The sequence below is a fragment of the Neodiprion pinetum genome, chromosome 5 (genome assembly GCF_021155775.2).
Source record: "Neodiprion pinetum isolate iyNeoPine1 chromosome 5, iyNeoPine1.2, whole genome shotgun sequence".
Lineage (NCBI taxonomy): Eukaryota > Metazoa > Arthropoda > Insecta > Hymenoptera > Diprionidae > Neodiprion > Neodiprion pinetum.
The window spans coordinates 29718717-29736569 of NC_060236.1; the positions used below are offsets into that span (position 1 = coordinate 29718717).

Here is a 17853-nt window from a genome sequence, read left to right on the forward strand (position 1 = left end):
CTGAATATCTTTACCTGCGAGGTTCCTCGAGTCATAACTACTTACCGGCGTTTCTAAAACGCTGGCAAAACAGAAACAAAGTAATAAATTTTGTACTGAAATTACATCAAGGCGGTGAATTGCCAGAAAACCTTAAATTACGTCACGGCCATGGGAAAGTTGCGACTCGACGACGTTAAAACTTCTCAAATAAATTTTTTTTCCCACCGAGCACCTCGATTCATCATGTACAAGGTGCGCTGCGCTATTTCGAGGGAAATTCTTTCTCCGATGCGTGTATGCAATAAGTTATCTCGGTTTGTTTTATCGACGCTTGGAGTTATATTTCGAGTGGTAGAAGTATATCTTTATGACTTATCGTTGGCATTATAGGTTGGCTCTTTACGAAACTGCATTGCCTACCCCTACATGTATATCATACATACCTAAGTAACGGCTCTGTAATATGTATAAAAAGAACCCCGAGACTGCAGGGATTCGCAAAAGCGTACTAAACTTCTAGTTTAACCCTCTTCCTGGTCATTAAAACTAATGGAGATTGAACCTAGATATACGAATATACTTATATACCGTGCAGCCGACACACTGCCATTTGATTGAAGGCATTCTTGCACGTCACACAATTACTCCGAACGTACATACTTATAACGATGTGAAATTAGGCAGCGCGTTCCTATCGACATACGTATCAAACTAGGTATAATAATTATTAATCGACAATCGGCGTGCAGACCGAGATGCGCAAATAAGAAATTTATGTAAACACGAAAATATACACTTCTGCGTAAATTCTAGATATGAATTATTTTGATTTCGCATTTACAGACGCAATGACCGTGCAAAATTTAAACGATATGATACTCGAATCGTAATTAATAATATAATGAATCTGTTCGTTATAGAAATTTATAATTTGTACATAAACGGAATAAAACAAAAACGCCTTCATACCATCACTAATAATTCAACGGCGAGAATTTCTCAAATATTTATCGACGCCTGCGAAGTGACGATCTTCGCTTATACATATTACATGTATATTAAAAGAGAACGGCTAAGATTGTTGGGTTGAGCTTTAGCACTTGATTTCCGCTAACGCAGCGTGTATTTCCGGGGGCGAAAAAAATTATACAGATCGCTCCGCTCGGACGACCGCAATCAAATAGTAATACGTGGCGATATCAAATGGTAGTCTAGATAATACGTTATCCAATCGATGCAACTAATCCCCGCCGATGATATCTATCAGGAAATCCGAAAAAATCAATCATAAATAATTTTTTTTCCGTTTGTCGATGTCTTCTGGGTAATATGATTTATACTTCTTATTCGCTTACTTATTTTCTCTGTTGAATTTAATAGATCGATTTAATTTTTATATTCATTACACTAATTTCGACCTACCCGTGGAGACTACCTCTATACATATTTGAAAACATTTCAACAGTACCACTTTTCTACGAAGAATAAATAAATACGTGAATTTAATCGAAGAAAAGATAGGAAGGAAACCGGTTTTTATAAACACGTTTTAAATTCGATAATATTTTTTTTAATATGTATGTGTATATATTTATATATGTATATACATTTTCCCCTGTATATATATATATATATATATATATATATATATTATATTATATATACATGTATAACTTTGCACGATTTAATTTTTTTTTCAATATTTCAAATACCAGTTGATAAATCTAACATTTAAAATTGTGTGTCCGTGTGTGTGTGTGTGTGTGTGTGTCTGCTTTTTCTTTTAGTGTGTAATCATATGACAGCAATCACGTCGTCGGTAAAAGCTGTATGTTTAAAGCATTATGTACACATGCACTTTTACAAGTATAATGTAGCAAATAGTAGAGAAACCCCCAAGGATGCGGTACGAGTTTAGCAGTAGATGCCGTTATCATATTATTCTTATTGTTAACATAGCTTTCTTTTTTCTTTCAACAGTTATATCAATTTTTTCACCTGTATACAACAATATAGATTTGTGCTTAACATAAATTGCAAACATATGTATACATCATTGATGTATCGTACACAGTGCATATAACACAGTGTTTCTCTTTTTTTAAGCTCTATCAATGTCCCTAACTAAAGGCATTTACTTCCAAAGGAACCAACAACCGTTTGACACCTAATTATGTGAAAAAAGAATCAACTTAAATGCATAAAGAAAAAATTGTAAATAATAAATATCATAACAGAGAACAGTATAAGTTTGTCTTAAAAGATCGATTGTGAAGAGAGCAAGATTTTATTTCTGCTAGAATAAAAATTCATCAGAGATGTGTATTTAATAGGTACTATACACATATCACAAATTCGTTGTACCAAACTGGTCAACAGATCTTCTTGGAAACAGTCATCATCTGACTTTATCGAATTGATGATTAATTGAGCAATAAATAATAACTATATTGGAAAGCAACAAATTCTAACTGTTCCTGCACTAAAGAGGCAGATCATATATTTTGAGAAAAGTTAATTTATTGTCTGTTTTTTTTTCGTTTTCCTGCCAAAAAATATAAGTATAGTCAAGTTGTGATGTAGATGATTAAAAATATTAAAACAGTAATCCTTCCTAGCTGATCTTTACAACCTGAAACGAGCAATGACAGAGGATGATTAGAATTGAAGGCTAAACGTTGGTCGGATTTCATTACAACTTATCCCTCCCTAAAGGTATTGATACTTAGCTAATTTGTACGAATCTTTCGAATAGGTCGATTAATCAAATACAGCGCAAAAGACGAATCGTGTGCTAATGTAATCGGACGAATTATATACTTCGAAATATTTTCTCGATAAGAATGTGTTTAAGGTTTCTGAAATAATTGATGGATAACGCGGTGTTGCACAGATTTGGATGAATGGATGTCCTTTACAAAACCGTAATTTTCCATTGTTTTTCTACAATGTGTCTGGAATTTGTTCATAATTTTGTTTACAAAATCCGAATCCTTTTGAACAGATCTCTACGTCCTTTGATCGAAAAAGATAGAATAAATAAATGCAAAATGAGGAAATTTGTCTCGTCTTTTGTACCAAAATATGTACATACTAATGTATGACGTCAGAAAATTGATGTGTGCTCTGAATGAAAATAAACCTGAAAATAAATCAATAACAAACTATTATCGCGAGAAACTACCGGCATTGCAAGGCGTATCCTAACATCGTTTTGCGATAAACTAAAAATGAATCACATTGAATCTGAATACATATTATATATATATATATATATGTACTATAGAAAAACACTTCAAGATATAGCACAATCTTATTTCAAAAATTGGTAATATACCCATCTAAATAACAGGCAAATAAATATATGCAACGGTAAATGCAACAATCGGTAATAATGAAGGCGACAACTCGTTACTTTTCTTTCATTCTCAAACAGTTTCTAGATCAACTACCGTTAATGACATCCACCAGTTCTTGTTGAAGGAAAGGCTGGATGATTCGTTCAGATTGTAAGATTGATCTTAGTGCCAGATCTGGGAGCGTTACATGGTTAAGACATTTTCAACGCTCTATCTGCGTGAGCCAATGCCAATGACCCGACCAAAGATACCAGTGTGCGATCCAGCCACGTTATTGGGTTTGGGTAGAGTAAACCACCCTCGTAGAAACCAAGGTGACCACCGTGAGCTAGTTCTATATACAGTGTGTTGGAATGTTGAGCTGCAATAAAGAAATTTCATGGTTACCTGATAAGCACAAAGTTTAATCAAGCCCAGAGTCTTTTTAATATCACATTCAGCTACCAAAGACGGCAGTTTATTATCCAGAAAACGGGATACAACAAATATCTTGGGGTATGCCAGATTTCGTAGACCAATTTTAGCAGAGATAAAAATTTCCAATCCCACATTCTGATAGAATGCCTTTCAAAACTTACATGCGAAATCCTTTATAGGACTCAATAACTGCTCCGGAACTAGAGGGTCATCCAAGGCGTTGATGAATAACATCGGAGTAGCTATTTTAGTTACATAATTAATGCAGCTACTCCAATTGTACAATTCTTTTACAGATCTGAAGTTGTGTATCTGTTCAATAATAAACACAGTGTTAAAACGGAACTTGCGTAATTTCAATAGTTACGGGTTTCTGGCCATTCTTTTGGTTCGTTAATTAACTTCTATTTATCGTTTCGCTAATTTTACCGAGTGGCTTTACCTTTCTGGTATATGCTTCATCAAGCTCGGGAAGCGTGGCAGCAGAAATGATGTCTCGTTCATTGAGACCGTGTCTTTGTTTGACTGAGTCAGCGAGTAGAACATATTTATGCCTTAGAATAATATTCTTTACAGATTCAGTCATAACATAGAGATAAAATCGTCGGAAGTTTTGCCAATTAAGCAAGAACTTAGTCCCTCTGAAAATGAAAAATCCATTCAATGATAATGAGATGGGAGAATAAGCACCGTTTTAAGAAATTGGATTACTCTTTGACCGAGCTATGGATAATTGACCAAAAGATCTCTGTACTCACTCAATGGCGTTGTAACCCTGGCAAATTGATATCGCCCCAATAATATTTGACAATTTATTGGTGCCTCGTTCACCAACATATTTAGTAACCAAATTTCCACCTAGACTAAAGCCTATACATACTATCTGAGTATTGGGATGCTTTTCAATCAAACTTTGCAACATCACATGGTAATCGTCGGTGTGACCTGTTTAAAAGAACACAAACGTTCTCATTTCATTCCACGAAACCTGCTTTCGAATTATTACATTAGACAATCTTCACACCCCTGCGTCAACTTACCATAAGTGAAAATCCTGGGAGTAGTAACTTTGACGCTGGACAGAGCACCAACATGGTTCAATACTGCACATCGATAACCATGACATTGGCTAAAGTGTACGAAAGTGCGAATGTAGACACTCTCGGAGCTGTTTCCAATTCCAGGGCATATTGCAATTGTGATGTCATCTGAATCATTACACATAAAACCAAGCAAACGAATTAGATACAGCAGATACTGGTGAATCAACTGCGGTTGACCCTTGCTGGGCCAAAAATATTTGACTAAGTTTAAAACTTGAAACATGAGCACTGCTACCAATACAGAGATACACACAGATACGAGGAAATTGCAAGCACTGCTGAAATTTTGTTAGTTGTTTAGTTTACTAGGGAAAAAAACCAACATTTTTTCCGAACTGTAAAACTCCTTGTTCGGAAAATACAGCAAGGATGTTAATGGCCGATGGTATAAAAGAGCATAAATTTCCAAACAATTCAAATGAGAAATACTTTGGTAGGGGAGGACTGAAAAACTCATGCAAAGTGTTGGTTACAATTTGACATGATGAAACTTCGGTTAGTAAAAATGTATGGAATGACATGCTTATTACGTTAATCTGTTTGGAAAACCTACTTCAACCATGGCCAAGATAAAGAATGAGAAAACATCGTTAACATCTTCCTGAAACATGCTAAACAGGGATGGCAGAGACCGCGCACCGGATACAACTGATAAACAACGCGTAAACAAAAGTACCATGACCAAGCAGAAAACCTTTTACCAGCCCACATACTTCCAGGAATATCAACGTTGAATAAAGATAACTAACTCTAATCGAACCTTTGAATACCAGTCAAAATGTCCATCTTCAATGAATCATGAATATTTGTGATTCTTACACCACAGGTGTTTACTCCAAAAGTATATGCATACTATTTGATCATCAGGAAACACTACGCAAAAGATGATGGAAGTAATTTCAATCCGTTTGTGTCAAGTCTGTGTACTTTCGAGGAACTTAAACTATGTCTTTACTTCACGCATGAAAGCAGGCTCTCTCCAGTGCTGGCCAAGCTACGTCTTGAGCTAAGGTAAGACAACAGCAGTTCAATAATTTTTGCCTAAAACTGGCAGGTTGAAAAGCGAGCTGCAAGCACGCTGCAGAGGAGTAAAGTACCTAGATATATTTCCACAATTTCTGTGGTATTTGTGATCCAATTGACGTACCCCCAGAAAGAGGAGTCCTTAGAAATCTGTTCTCGATATCCGGACTGCAAAGGATGATGATTGTCATAGAGTATTCCAAAACACGAAGAGGAGAAGTATCATTCTGCTGGAAACGACATTCTTGGTTACATTTTTGTTGGAAGATTAGCTCATTTTTTTCCTTCACGTAGACGACATGTCCATGCTTTGAAATATTTCAAGGCTATGTACTCGATACAAATGAAATCATAGTGATAATGAAGCAGGTTTCACGGTTGACGACTCTGCCTCCCAAGGTGATCGGTACTAACCCATACTTGCTTTTATCGCATGCTCTAACAACCTTCAAAGCCGTTCCTCTACATTTATCCGCAATAAAAAATATGGGCCAAAGTATTACAAAACATTTTTAAAATACATTCAAATCAAGTGTCGATTACATTGAATATTCAACACAGCCACACGCTGTGAGGATGGTATTCAATGATCAAGGGGAGTTGTCCAAAGTTGGCGAAAACTTTAGCAAGTGTCATTTAACATGGTTCACAGTCCCTGTGTTTCCTTTTAATTTATCAAATGGAAGAAGTGCGACGAATAGAGACTGATAGGCCCCCAATCTCCAAAAATCGTAATGCAAACGTAGATACAAGAACGATTCGGAAAAACTATTTGAAGCCAATTGTATGATCTTGTAACTACACTCGTACAAACCACTAATGACCATGACGAATCCAAAAAATATATTACAGGAGCAACGTAATATTTACAATAGTGATAAGGAATAGTGATCCTATAGCTTTTTCTGTTTCCTTCCGAATATCCATAATTCACCGATGAAAGATTAGCAATTAGTGAATGTACCTTGATGATCCGATGTTAATGGCTGGTAGAGGTCGTAGGTTAACGTTGCATTATCGGACAAAATGATATTAACTCTTTCTCCGATCGGCCATGGACATCGAACCCTTCCAATAATGCTGTGGATTATAGTTTGCACATGTCCGCTGTAGCCCCATAGCCGTGTTGGTTTATACCTGAAATGAAAAACATACTTTTTAATTTAAAATAGTACTTTTGTCTTGAATTTAGATGCAACCCTCTTCTTTCAATGTACCTTGAAGATTCTGCGTCTAGATTATCAAAGTCTTTACTCATGTATTTAAATAAATCGTAACGTCTGAAGCCTAGGAAAATATTTTTGGAAATATGTGAAGCTTTGAAAATAAATACCACTTATATTTAGAATTAGGACAAAACCTTCCTCTAAAAACAACTTTGTCACAAATGATTTATGGACTTCAAGAACGTATTGAAAGACCCATCCTACTATAGAAAAAAAAAAAAAAAAAAACGTTACCCATATATTTTTACTAATTTCGATTGTATTACCTCATCGTTAATTAAAATTCGTAACCGATTTAGAATGACGTCATAAGCATGCAACTAATCAGAACACAAATAATGTGTTATACTACCCATGAATCAAGATTTGATTAGATCAGCACAACATTCTTTTTCAGGTGCTTCTCTGGAACACTGATTTCAAATTTGGCGTTAAAAAATATGTGACCCAAAACTTCTTTTGATAAGTCAAATTTGCACATTGCAGAGAAAAAACCTCTAAGTTCAGGAATCCCAATACGCTCTTCATATTCAATGACTTCTTTCGAAATTAAAAAGGAAATAAATAACAGTAAAACGTACATTTTGAGTGACATTAGGAAATGTTTTTATATTGGTGAAAATAGAACGACAGCGACTTCGTTGTTAAATTGTTGACGATTCTAAATCTGAGACAGAGATAACAGCATAGCTGCAGAAATTGAAGGTGAAACTTATGGGAGTTTCGATATGACTTACGGGTCTCGTAATACGGGTGCAATCTTGAGGATGGTGGCGAGGAACGACTCATCTTTGCAAACGATAACTGGCTTCTGGGGAGCACTGTTCACGTTTAAAATTCGGAACAGAATGCAGAGAATAACTGCAAACACCGCAAGCAGCGCCGTAGACATCTTCGCTTGCCGTGTGCTGTTTGATACTTGTTTTTTTTATTTAGGTTAATTTCCACACCGGGTTTAGCGGCGGGACAGCCCTGCGGCGACCCGCTCGTCCGTATTGAATCTTTGCCAACCTTTCTTCGCGTAGATGTTTTAATTCGGTATGGAGTACCGCCTCTGAACTTCCTTGATTGCAATTACCGACCGAACAAGCGAAAGACCTTGTATTTCTCAGCCTTTTATCACTAGGCGACAAACGTTGCGCATCAATCGAAAATAAACCGTACCAAGAACTACGTATCGCACATAGTACATACGAAACTACGATTATATCCACCGTGTGACTCACTCGGCAGACCGTCGAATACGGCATTTTCACAGACTGCCATAGTCAGCCTCATTTTTATTACCACTACTAGCGCCACTTATTGTCTGAACCGAAATTTAATACGAACGTTGCAAACTTCGGGCATAAGCTCGAGAATGTGTGCCGATGAATGTAGAGTTGCTACTGGATAGCCAGTCACTGTCAGTCCAAGTAGTTAGACACTAAAATAGGATCATGCATATAACATACAATACTTATCAGATCACTGAGATACTATTTTTTATCTTTAGGGGCCTGATTCTGATTTTCTTTTCACCGGTGAATAGATTTTCCGTTTAATGCTGCCTTCTGATTGGTCTAAATGGCGTTCATCACCGTTTTCACGAGTGGAAAAATAATCTAAATCAGGTCCTAGTATCAGTTGGATACCTCCGAGGCGTTACTTTCTGAATTTTTCGAAGAAATCTATTCCTGAAATGTGAAAGAATTAAGGTTGTTTGTAGATTTTTTCTTTCCTTTATTCCTACAGATTGCATTCATCTCACTGTCACTGTCAGCTGTTTCGGCTGGATTTAAAAAATTTTGTTAGAACTATTTTAGAATACTGAAGAAGGTATTAAGTATAATGTCAAGGTAATTCTCGGTGCTACAGTGCTTACAATTAAATGCAGGTATTTGATGTCCGTAGCCTATAATGCCTATAATCAATATTGTTACTCGGAAACGCGTGCGAGACACTTTATAACAACGTTTCACGAACTGACTGATAATTAATTCGTCCTGGTTAGAAATAGTACACATGGACAAGGAAGCAAGCTACTGCAAGTATCAACCTGAACAGCTTTCGTGAATTTTAAGTTAATCTTCACTCGGCACTATTCCATACAACATACATAAATATACATTAATAAATAAATTAACAAATAATACACAATAATGTACAAGTAAATTAAAGCCTTTGCTCGTAAAAGGTAGTGCAGAACCTCTGCGCGATTATTGAAGTTACTTTTCACGTACTTAAAAGCTTTAGATATCATCACTATTGTTTTGGTTTGGTAGCAATTTGTTTTTTTTTTTTCTTTTTTCGGATATATCTAACTATGTACACAATATTCCTTGGGATGCTCACCGGATGACTTGAGTGATCGAATCAAAATCGGGTTTATCCTAAGGTACATACGCATCAAATAACAATTCCAAATCGTTTGACCATTCGAAAAAACTAGAGCAATGTAAAGTCGGAAATACCATACTTAAATACTAAGCAAGCATGAGAAAGGAATGGTTTAACGGTATTTCAAATGAATTCCATAGAATTTTTCACTCATCTTACGGGAGAAAAAAAACCTGTTCCATCAATCAAAGGTGTACGACATGAAGCTGCAGACGTTTTTTCTCATGGGGTCGCGACTGATTAGCCCTTGAAGTAATATTGACCGTAATCTACCGGTATTGAGGGCCCGTATGGGCCCGTGGGCGGCGATCGATCCCAACCAGAGTAAACTTGATCGTGTGTAGGATGACTGTGATGACCGCCGTCGCCGCTAGGCGATACGTGTACGTGGATCGGTTGTGGTTGCATCCACGGTTGTGGAGGCATGTACCAAGGCATTTGATGATGCGGTTCCGCATGCGGCTGATGGAATTTTGCCAAGAAACTGCTCACCTTAAGGACCAGCAGGATAACCCCTGTCATGAAACAAATCACAATAGCATAATCGCCCTGCGTAGAGATGGAAAATGTTCTTCATGTGTTTATTATTACAACATCAACGATATCTGGCCTTTCATCAGATCTATTTTCGAATCGATATTGAACGAAAGTGATTGTATATTACGTATACTTACCGATTAGCAAGCTTTTCAAAGATACGATTAGGAGTACCGTTAGAAGAGTCGTCATCACTCCCATCTTATACATAACAGGGAGCAACATGAATTGCAATCTTTTGATAGCAAAAGTTCTCCCCTGGCTTACTTCTTCACCTGTAAAATAATTTTTGTCGTGTTAAATGTATTACTATTCATCCCCCTTTCCTTGCTGATATTGTATAATGAATCGCACAATTTATTCGGTCGCAAAACTGATTTCTTGTTGAAAAACTTTTTTCAAGTTTTCTTTACATTTTTTTCGTTACAAATAGTTTTAAGCAATCATCATCAAGTATGTAAGATTCTGTGTAAATTCAGAACTAAATAAAGGATTAAATATCAATGCATTGAATATATTTTCCCTCCAAAAAACTAGTGAAGTTGGCATACAAAACCTCACATATATTGTCATTAATTCAAATACGAGTTTGAAAGTTTTAAGATAGAATTTATTATTAGTTAAAAGTCAGATAAAACTGAAAGTGAATTGTAATCGGAAAGCCCTCGAGCCGACTTCGTTAGAAAGGGAAAATTGGTCCAACTAGATCACAGCGATCATTCTTAACGTTCGCGCACGACCAAGAATTTCAATTGTGCCAAGACTATTTTTAAAGTAAGCATTGGTACTTTATGTATAAATGACTTTTCGGAAATCAGCTTTAATTATATTTATTTTTCGAAAAACTCTATACGTAGGTCCTAAATAGACTTCATTCTGTGTTTTTATCATCTTCAATAAACTTGTTCCCATTTCAATTATTGTTCTATTTATAATTTGTCAGTATTTCGTTTATTATTTTTCCAGTCACTGTGACCCAGCAAAATTTTTTTCTCTTACGACTGCCAGTGGTCATTCTACTCACCTTGAATACGTGCATCTGTCATTGTTTTTCTCGTATCCTTCTCTGGTTCTACCGTTAGCTGGGTCAGTATTAAGTTCTGACCGTTTCTCGAGTTGATTTCATCACATTCAGTACCGTTTCCATCGAGATTGTGGGCAGTGGCGTAAAGAATGCCAAAAAATAAAATGATCAAACTCAACGTCCGGCTCATTTTGAATGTTTATACTTTTTAGTTTGACTTGTTTTTCGAATTATTGTTCTTTCGTTGGCCTCACGGCACTGAAGCAGCGTTTTTGAATGAACATAAACTAAAGCAATTGCATTGAGTAAAAATTAATGACGCTGGTCGGACGGTACTGTCTGATGTATCACGATGCTAGCGAAGCAGTGAACAAAAAACTGCGTTTTTATATATCGTCACATCGCGGCACGACATGACGAAACGACTGGTGGAACTGACGAACGAATGTTCGAATTTTGAAAGTTGTACTCAGTTGAGCAGACGCTATGTGGCTCACTGCGCAGCCGCAATGCGCAGGTCATCGTTTGTGTGCCGGGATCGTTTGGTGCGCCCTGAATAAGCAAGTCGTGCAATAGGTTTTGCACTTTATACAAGGCATACGGAAATTGCCGCAGGAATTCCGATTCCAATAAATTACGAAAAAAGGTAGCAAGGTCGGCGCAATTGATGGCTGACATAACCGAATGATAAATATTCATATAAGTAATTGCATAATCTCTGTGCCATCGACGAGTGAATGAATTTTTGAATAAATCATTTTTAAGCAAATGTTTTCTTCAGCATTTAATATTTAAATCTCTCATGAAATGTATACGCATAACGTATTGCACAATTCGAGCTTTTGAATCGTATGAAGGACTTTCTAACATATTTTCCCCTTTGCATACATATCTTTTCTCATGTTCTGAGATCTTGTACCGATGAGATGGTGATGTGCAAAGGTTGCATTCATTAAGCCGACCTTGATACGATACCTTCAGTTTTATTAAAATTTTCAAAAGAATATCATCTTGATATTATGCGCTGCTTGCCCACTTCGAGAGATAAATTTCTGATAATAATTCGTTTGAAAAATTTCTCCGACTTAAGAATCACATTTGACTAAACGGTCTGGAATGCGCACAAATTGTGTAACGGATTGTGGGTGCCAAAAGAATCATACTCCATTTGAAATTTGTCACGCGTAATACTTCACGGATGGATGGTTGCAATTTAACCGTGTTTTTGAGTTTGATTTATTCTCTTTCACTCTATCCACTGACCTTCATTATCGTGCTCGAATAATCAAACCCCACAATAGTATCACCTTATTTGGTCAGCCTGGGTACATAAGAGTATTTAAAATTGTAGACCGCGCCGTACGCGTGTAATGTATCAGTAACAATTTCAACGCCAATGTGTCACGTACTCTCTGTAACCCGGTTGTTATAAAAGGGCCAGACAATTCGAACTGCGCCCCATATTCGCAAAAAGGCGTTGAGCACTATTCAGAAGCTTCAAGAATTTATACGGAAGTTCTGGTACGATAAAATTAAAAACAGCGGAACCTTCGGTTTCTTTGAAATTTGTCTAATTAGCGTTAGTCAGCCCAAAGTAGTGGACCTTCGAGCATTTTGGCGAATGGGTTTCTCTAAATTTACAAAAAAAACAGCAGGTTCTTTGTAACCAACTTTTCGTCTGACAAACATTGAAAGTGTACTGCTTTTTAGATTCGAGAAAAGGTGTTCGCATGGACCTATCCCGATATGTAAACTTCGGTAAATCCCCTGGTGACGATGACGATGTTTGTAACTTTAAAAAAAGTAAATATCCAACGAAGTACCGCAGTATTGATGTGCCTACATACGTTCATCTATAACAATATTATACGCTGCTTCTTGCCGTTCATGCACGTGTACATGATGCTATATCGTTAAGCAAACGGTACCTCTCTGGAAACCAAAAGTGATTTACGACTTGAGGCTCACGACTAGGTGGAAAGGGAGTCCGTAACAAGTGCATTCACGTTTTGTTCTAGTGGATTACAGTGTCATTCGGGGATTATAACACATATCGATCACCGTCACTTCACAACTCTGCTTTATTCACCCTGCGGCATTATGTTGTATCATTAGGTTTGAATCGCATCCAAACACTAGTACAGAATTATGCAAGAGGCATAAGAGCGCTATCAGCAATCACAGTGCGTGCATTCTTTCAGTAGGTAGTGTAGATAAAAAACAAAAACAAAAAAATTTTGCAACCAATCAGCAATCATTCCCATACCATCAATTATCAGGTGCGCCTAAGAAAAACCTCTACAAATATCCTGAAGAATAGATAGGACGGTGAATATCGGTACGAGGTTCGACTACGTACGGATATCGAGTATGCAAGATGGATATCCACGCATCACGCTCCTCTGCTCATCAGCGAGAATGTTTTGTCGTAAACTTCCGTTTCCGGCCGGCAATATTACCGCCGATGTTATATTGTTAGTCGGAATGTTATATACCTATAGGTATGTATTATTTTGTATTGTTAATGCGCATTGCATGTGGCGAACGAGCAGGCGATGTACAGTACACCCTTCACAATCTGTCGGAGAGGAAGGTTACAAACCGGACGACACAACGCGGTCTAGCAGAACCGGTAACAATTGACCGGTGCCTAGCGGCGAGTGGCGATCAGCGGTGGCTGGCTTTGAAAAATTATACTTGAGCGAGCTCCTCGAATGAAGATCGCTTGCAATCGCGTGCATTCTCCTGTACAGTGGAAGAACTCATCCAGTCAAATACTCCCTGTCTGAAATTGAATATAGCGGTAAGTGAACAGTTACTTGCACCTTTTTACACACCAACGATCATCAGTACTATTTCAAACTTTTCATAGTTCTATTCGTCGTTCTTTTTTCGATTCTTTGCGGTACCAATAACAAGTTGACAATAAAATCAGATCACACAGATCAACACAGCGCTTCGAAAATATTCAGAGTAACCATGATTACCTGCCCATACAAGATGCAATGCGTCCAAGTGAACCGATTCTGGCAGTACATTCTCTGGTATTTTAATTTGATTGCCTTGGTCACACCATACTTTACAAGTGATATCCAGCCCAAACTTCCGGTGACTAAGCATCCATATATCTACCTACTGTTTGTATTTACACGCAGGCAATGGCATACGTAATCCTTCCACATGAGCACGCACAAGTCGACTTGGTATATAGCTACATAACCAGTCTGGCTACGCGTTCGCAGGTGACTTGGGACTCGCAGTGTAACAGGTGCCGAGTCACGAACAGGTATAGAAGATGATCCGTGCGGTCTGTGGTTGACGCAACAGCTGTTTAGTTGTAGGAACGAGAAAGAATAAAGGACCGTTAGGTCACCGCGGTGGGGACCGAATCGGTTTCGCGTGCCTCTTGGCTTCTTCGAATGGAAGGAACGGGGATCGTCATGCAGGTTTAGCTCAGAGAATAAGGAAAGTTGGAGGAACCAGAAAAGGGGGATGATATCTTTACGGTTCAATGTCAGATATTCGCAGCTTCCAGCTGATGAAAGAGATAATAACGGTTCATACACGCGTGGCCACGTGCAGCTCGTATTCCCATCTCCAAGGTTCTTTGCGTATGTGACTTGTAACAAACTTTCTTTCCTGTTAATTTCTTGAACAAACAACGAAATATGAAGATGTGTTTGCTGTGCTCATTAATCTTTGACGTTTTTGTTGCCCGCTGTAATACTTATCGCTGCGAGGAGTATGGACACAATCGGAGCTGTAAATACGCAGAGAGGAGCTAGATTTGTCTGATTGTAGGTACCTACTCCTGTTCAGCAATTGTTGTGTGTACATATTTGTTTTATAAAGACTATGACACTATAATCATATCGTTACTGACGTGCTCATCTTTGATAATTGTTAATAATCCACGTGACGTTATCAAGGCCACAAACGCATTCGAATGCATTTAACAATTATAGTTCAATCATCTTTCCGTTTTCTTTAGACCACTGTAATACCAGAAACGTAAGGACCGGTATTTTCTGGATCTGAAATCTGTGAGCCGCGTGTTTCGGCATTACGAAAAAATGTTTCCAAGTCCCCCTCCCCAATAGCGAATGGCAAAGTTTACAAAGCGGTAAGATATCCCCGCCTTGTGTGAGCAAACCGATAATCTGGCAATTGTTATCTATCAGTTAACGATTTGGCGATAACTGATATCTCGCCTTAGTAATATTGTCGCACTGACACGAAACACTGTTCAATTCTCATCCCGTGTAGTTCTGTTCCATGATACGGTACTTGTAACAACCTCGTTTTATTCCTCCTCCAAGGTACGTGTGTCTACACAGTGTATATATACAAATGCAATTAACGCCAAGTCTCACTTTCTCGCGGTATACCGAAGATGATCGATTAAATATAGTAGCGTCAGCGGGACTCTTTAGTCTTACAAATATCGCTCTGTACACATCGCCTTTTCACTGATTATTCAGAGCATTATCATATTATCAACATTAATCTGCACGTATCATTGTCTCCGTGACATTCTTGACGAATTACTTCGCCAACAGGTGAGGAAATCTGTCCAATCAGTCATGGAGGAGGAAGATTTTGGGTACACGAAAAGGGACCTAAAGGTTCTGCAGAACGTTTTGGTCACGTCTGCGGGGACTGAACAAGGCTCGGATGACCGGGGCACAGGTGCAGATGACCGTGACGATTCGGCGAAGGTAAATGAGGGCGATAGCGCGTTGGTGTCGAGGGAAGGAAGCGGTGGTGCAACGCCGGAAACAGGAAGTGAGCCCAGGGCTAAAGGTGTAATGGGCGAGTTGTCAGTCGGTCGTGAACCTCCGAGCATCCCGAACGTGGTCGAGTATCATCTGAAAGTGAAAACATCGTCGAGTCCGAATCGGGTTCATTTTGCCGGAAAGAAGGGCGATCAGGACACGAACGCCGAGAGGAGGGACTCGAACTCTTCGAGCAAGGCTGAGAGCAAGTTAAGTCAAGAGCTGACGAAGATGGCGCTGGAAAATCGAGGACTCGAGGCGTCCGGCGAACTGCCCCAAACATTTCAAGTCAAATATCTTGGGTCCCACGACGCGAGAGGCCTCTGGGGCATAAAGCACACCCGGAGACCAGTCGACAACATGGTTACAGCAGCGAGAGCCTTACCGGCCGGAACTATACTCCCGTTCATCAAACTGATCGTGAGCAAGGACGGAGTCGCGCTTTTACCGCTCGGTAAGAAACGCCACGACGCTGGTATATCGAAGAAATTTTCAATCGACACGATTTCGTACGGTGTTCAAGACCTCGTTTACACGAGGGTATTTTCGATGATAGTCGTCAGGGACGTCGGGCAGAATCAGGGAATTTCACCGTTCGAATGTCACGGATTTGTTTGCGAGTCACGACACCACGCGAGACAGCTCACCTATGCGCTCGCAACTGCGTTTCAAATTTACAGTATAAACGTTAAGGCGCAGGGCAAGGCTGAGGAGACTGCTGGTAACATAAAGAAGAGGTTCGCAATCGACCTCAGAAGCCCCGAAGAAATCGAAGCTGCACTCACGATAGACTCCGAAGCGTGAATCAAGCTCGCTTCAAGATTTTTTTTTGTCTTCTTCAACTTTTAACGTACCTAGTTCTTTTACTCGACGTTGCAACGTATCTAACCGAAACTTTTCACTCGTATAATGAGATACGCACTCTACGTCCGTATAGAGACATTCAGCTTTAATTTCACATGCACCGTGGATCTTTCCTCAAACCCAAAATCAGAGGGAATCTTGGGTTTGGTTATTTTAATGATTAAACATAGTGCGATTGATGCCAGTGACTATAAACCATCTACGTTTAATACAGCAGTAGTAATCTTTAGTTTCGTTAACCGAGTAAGAACTTTTCCTAATACAGGAAAGTGTAAAGAAGCGAAATCCCCCAACCCTGCAGAGACGACTTATTCTATGTAACCCAAAATTCACTGGTCAGGGTGTTTATGATTTGACCGTTTGCCTCGTTAAACAAATCTGACTAATTTCGAGAATGCGATGGTTGTTGGTCTTTTTGCCCAATCAAAGCTTAAGAATTGTTCGGCCAATGATTTGGCGAATGACGGTTCGTATTATTATTGTATGAAACTGAGGCTCAGAAGGCACGGATAAAATTTAGCAAACCTGAAGGCCTGTCCAATGTATGCATGTACCTTTCTAGCCGTATCTTATGTTTTTAGTATTCCATCACCCATCTGTTGTTATACTATTACACATGTAGTACCATATAAATTATTTCTTGTACCTTTACGCCTGTTCAAACACGATGACTAGTGTTAAGTTACGTATCTTATATTACATGTATAAAAATGAATAAATTTATTTATATACCTACCGAAATGAATCTAACAAGTATCCTGAATACAGTTCTTGAGGTACCTGGTCTACGTTACCGACTTTTTAAAACAAATTCTGAACGGTATCGGCCACTCTCTGGCGATAACGAGAAGGTTTCTCATTCTTCGACGTCGATCGGCTCGCTGTAAAGGATGTAATACTCACCTGCTGGGTAAGTTAGGTGTTTCAAAGTTTCATCATCATAGAAAGAAGCGCCATACTTTTACAGTGGCAATATTTTGAATTTATTCAAATTCAAATGTCGGTGTAGCACTCATTAGGAATTGCGTGTTTTGTATATAATGCTGTATATATTTTAACTCTAGGGTGTAATAAAAATTAATGACGCGTATTTTTCAACTTTAAGAAATTATAAATGCATTAATTAGCATTTAAAACAGTCACGCCTCCTTTCCAAATTTTGTT

The 17853-nt window shown here is 38.4% G+C and overlaps 3 protein-coding genes across 8 annotated transcripts; 1 reads left to right on the forward strand and 2 right to left on the reverse strand.

Moving 5' to 3' along the window:
* Nucleotides 1-1536: 1536 nt before the first annotated feature.
* On the reverse strand, nt 1537-8349 carry Hydr2 (abhydrolase domain-containing protein 2). Its single transcript, XM_046624977.2, has 7 exons — nt 7848-8349; nt 6849-7021; nt 4799-4966; nt 4517-4703; nt 4201-4399; nt 3920-4070; nt 1537-3702 (listed from the first exon to the last, which is right to left on the reverse strand). The coding sequence occupies exons 1-7, from the start codon at nt 8000-8002 to the stop codon at nt 3533-3535; spliced, it is 1203 nt and encodes a 400-aa protein (XP_046480933.1). The 5' UTR covers nt 8003-8349; the 3' UTR covers nt 1537-3532.
* Nucleotides 8350-9332: 983 nt separating this feature from the next.
* LOC124218477 (uncharacterized) lies at nt 9333-11610 on the reverse strand. Its single transcript, XM_046624984.2, has 3 exons — nt 11051-11610; nt 10164-10301; nt 9333-10004 (listed from the first exon to the last, which is right to left on the reverse strand). Exons 1-3 carry the CDS (start codon nt 11238-11240, stop codon nt 9730-9732), a joined length of 603 nt encoding a protein of 200 aa, XP_046480940.1. The 5' UTR covers nt 11241-11610; the 3' UTR covers nt 9333-9729.
* Nucleotides 11611-12696: 1086 nt separating this feature from the next.
* LOC124218476 (uncharacterized) lies at nt 12697-17430 on the forward strand. Of its 6 annotated transcripts, none has more exons than XM_046624981.2 (3): nt 12697-13853; nt 14206-14336; nt 15610-17430. In XM_046624981.2, the coding sequence occupies exon 3, from the start codon at nt 15634-15636 to the stop codon at nt 16627-16629; it is 996 nt and encodes a 331-aa protein (XP_046480937.1). In that variant the 5' UTR covers nt 12697-13853; nt 14206-14336; nt 15610-15633; the 3' UTR covers nt 16630-17430. The 6 variants fall into 6 exon arrangements, with proteins under 6 accessions (XP_046480937.1, XP_046480935.1, XP_068992310.1 ...); XM_046624979.2 differs by lacking the exon at nt 14206-14336 and having other exon boundaries at nt 12755-13250; nt 13330-13853; XM_069136209.1 differs by lacking the exon at nt 14206-14336 and having other exon boundaries at nt 12755-13853.
* The last annotated feature ends 423 nt before the right edge of the window (nt 17431-17853 follow it).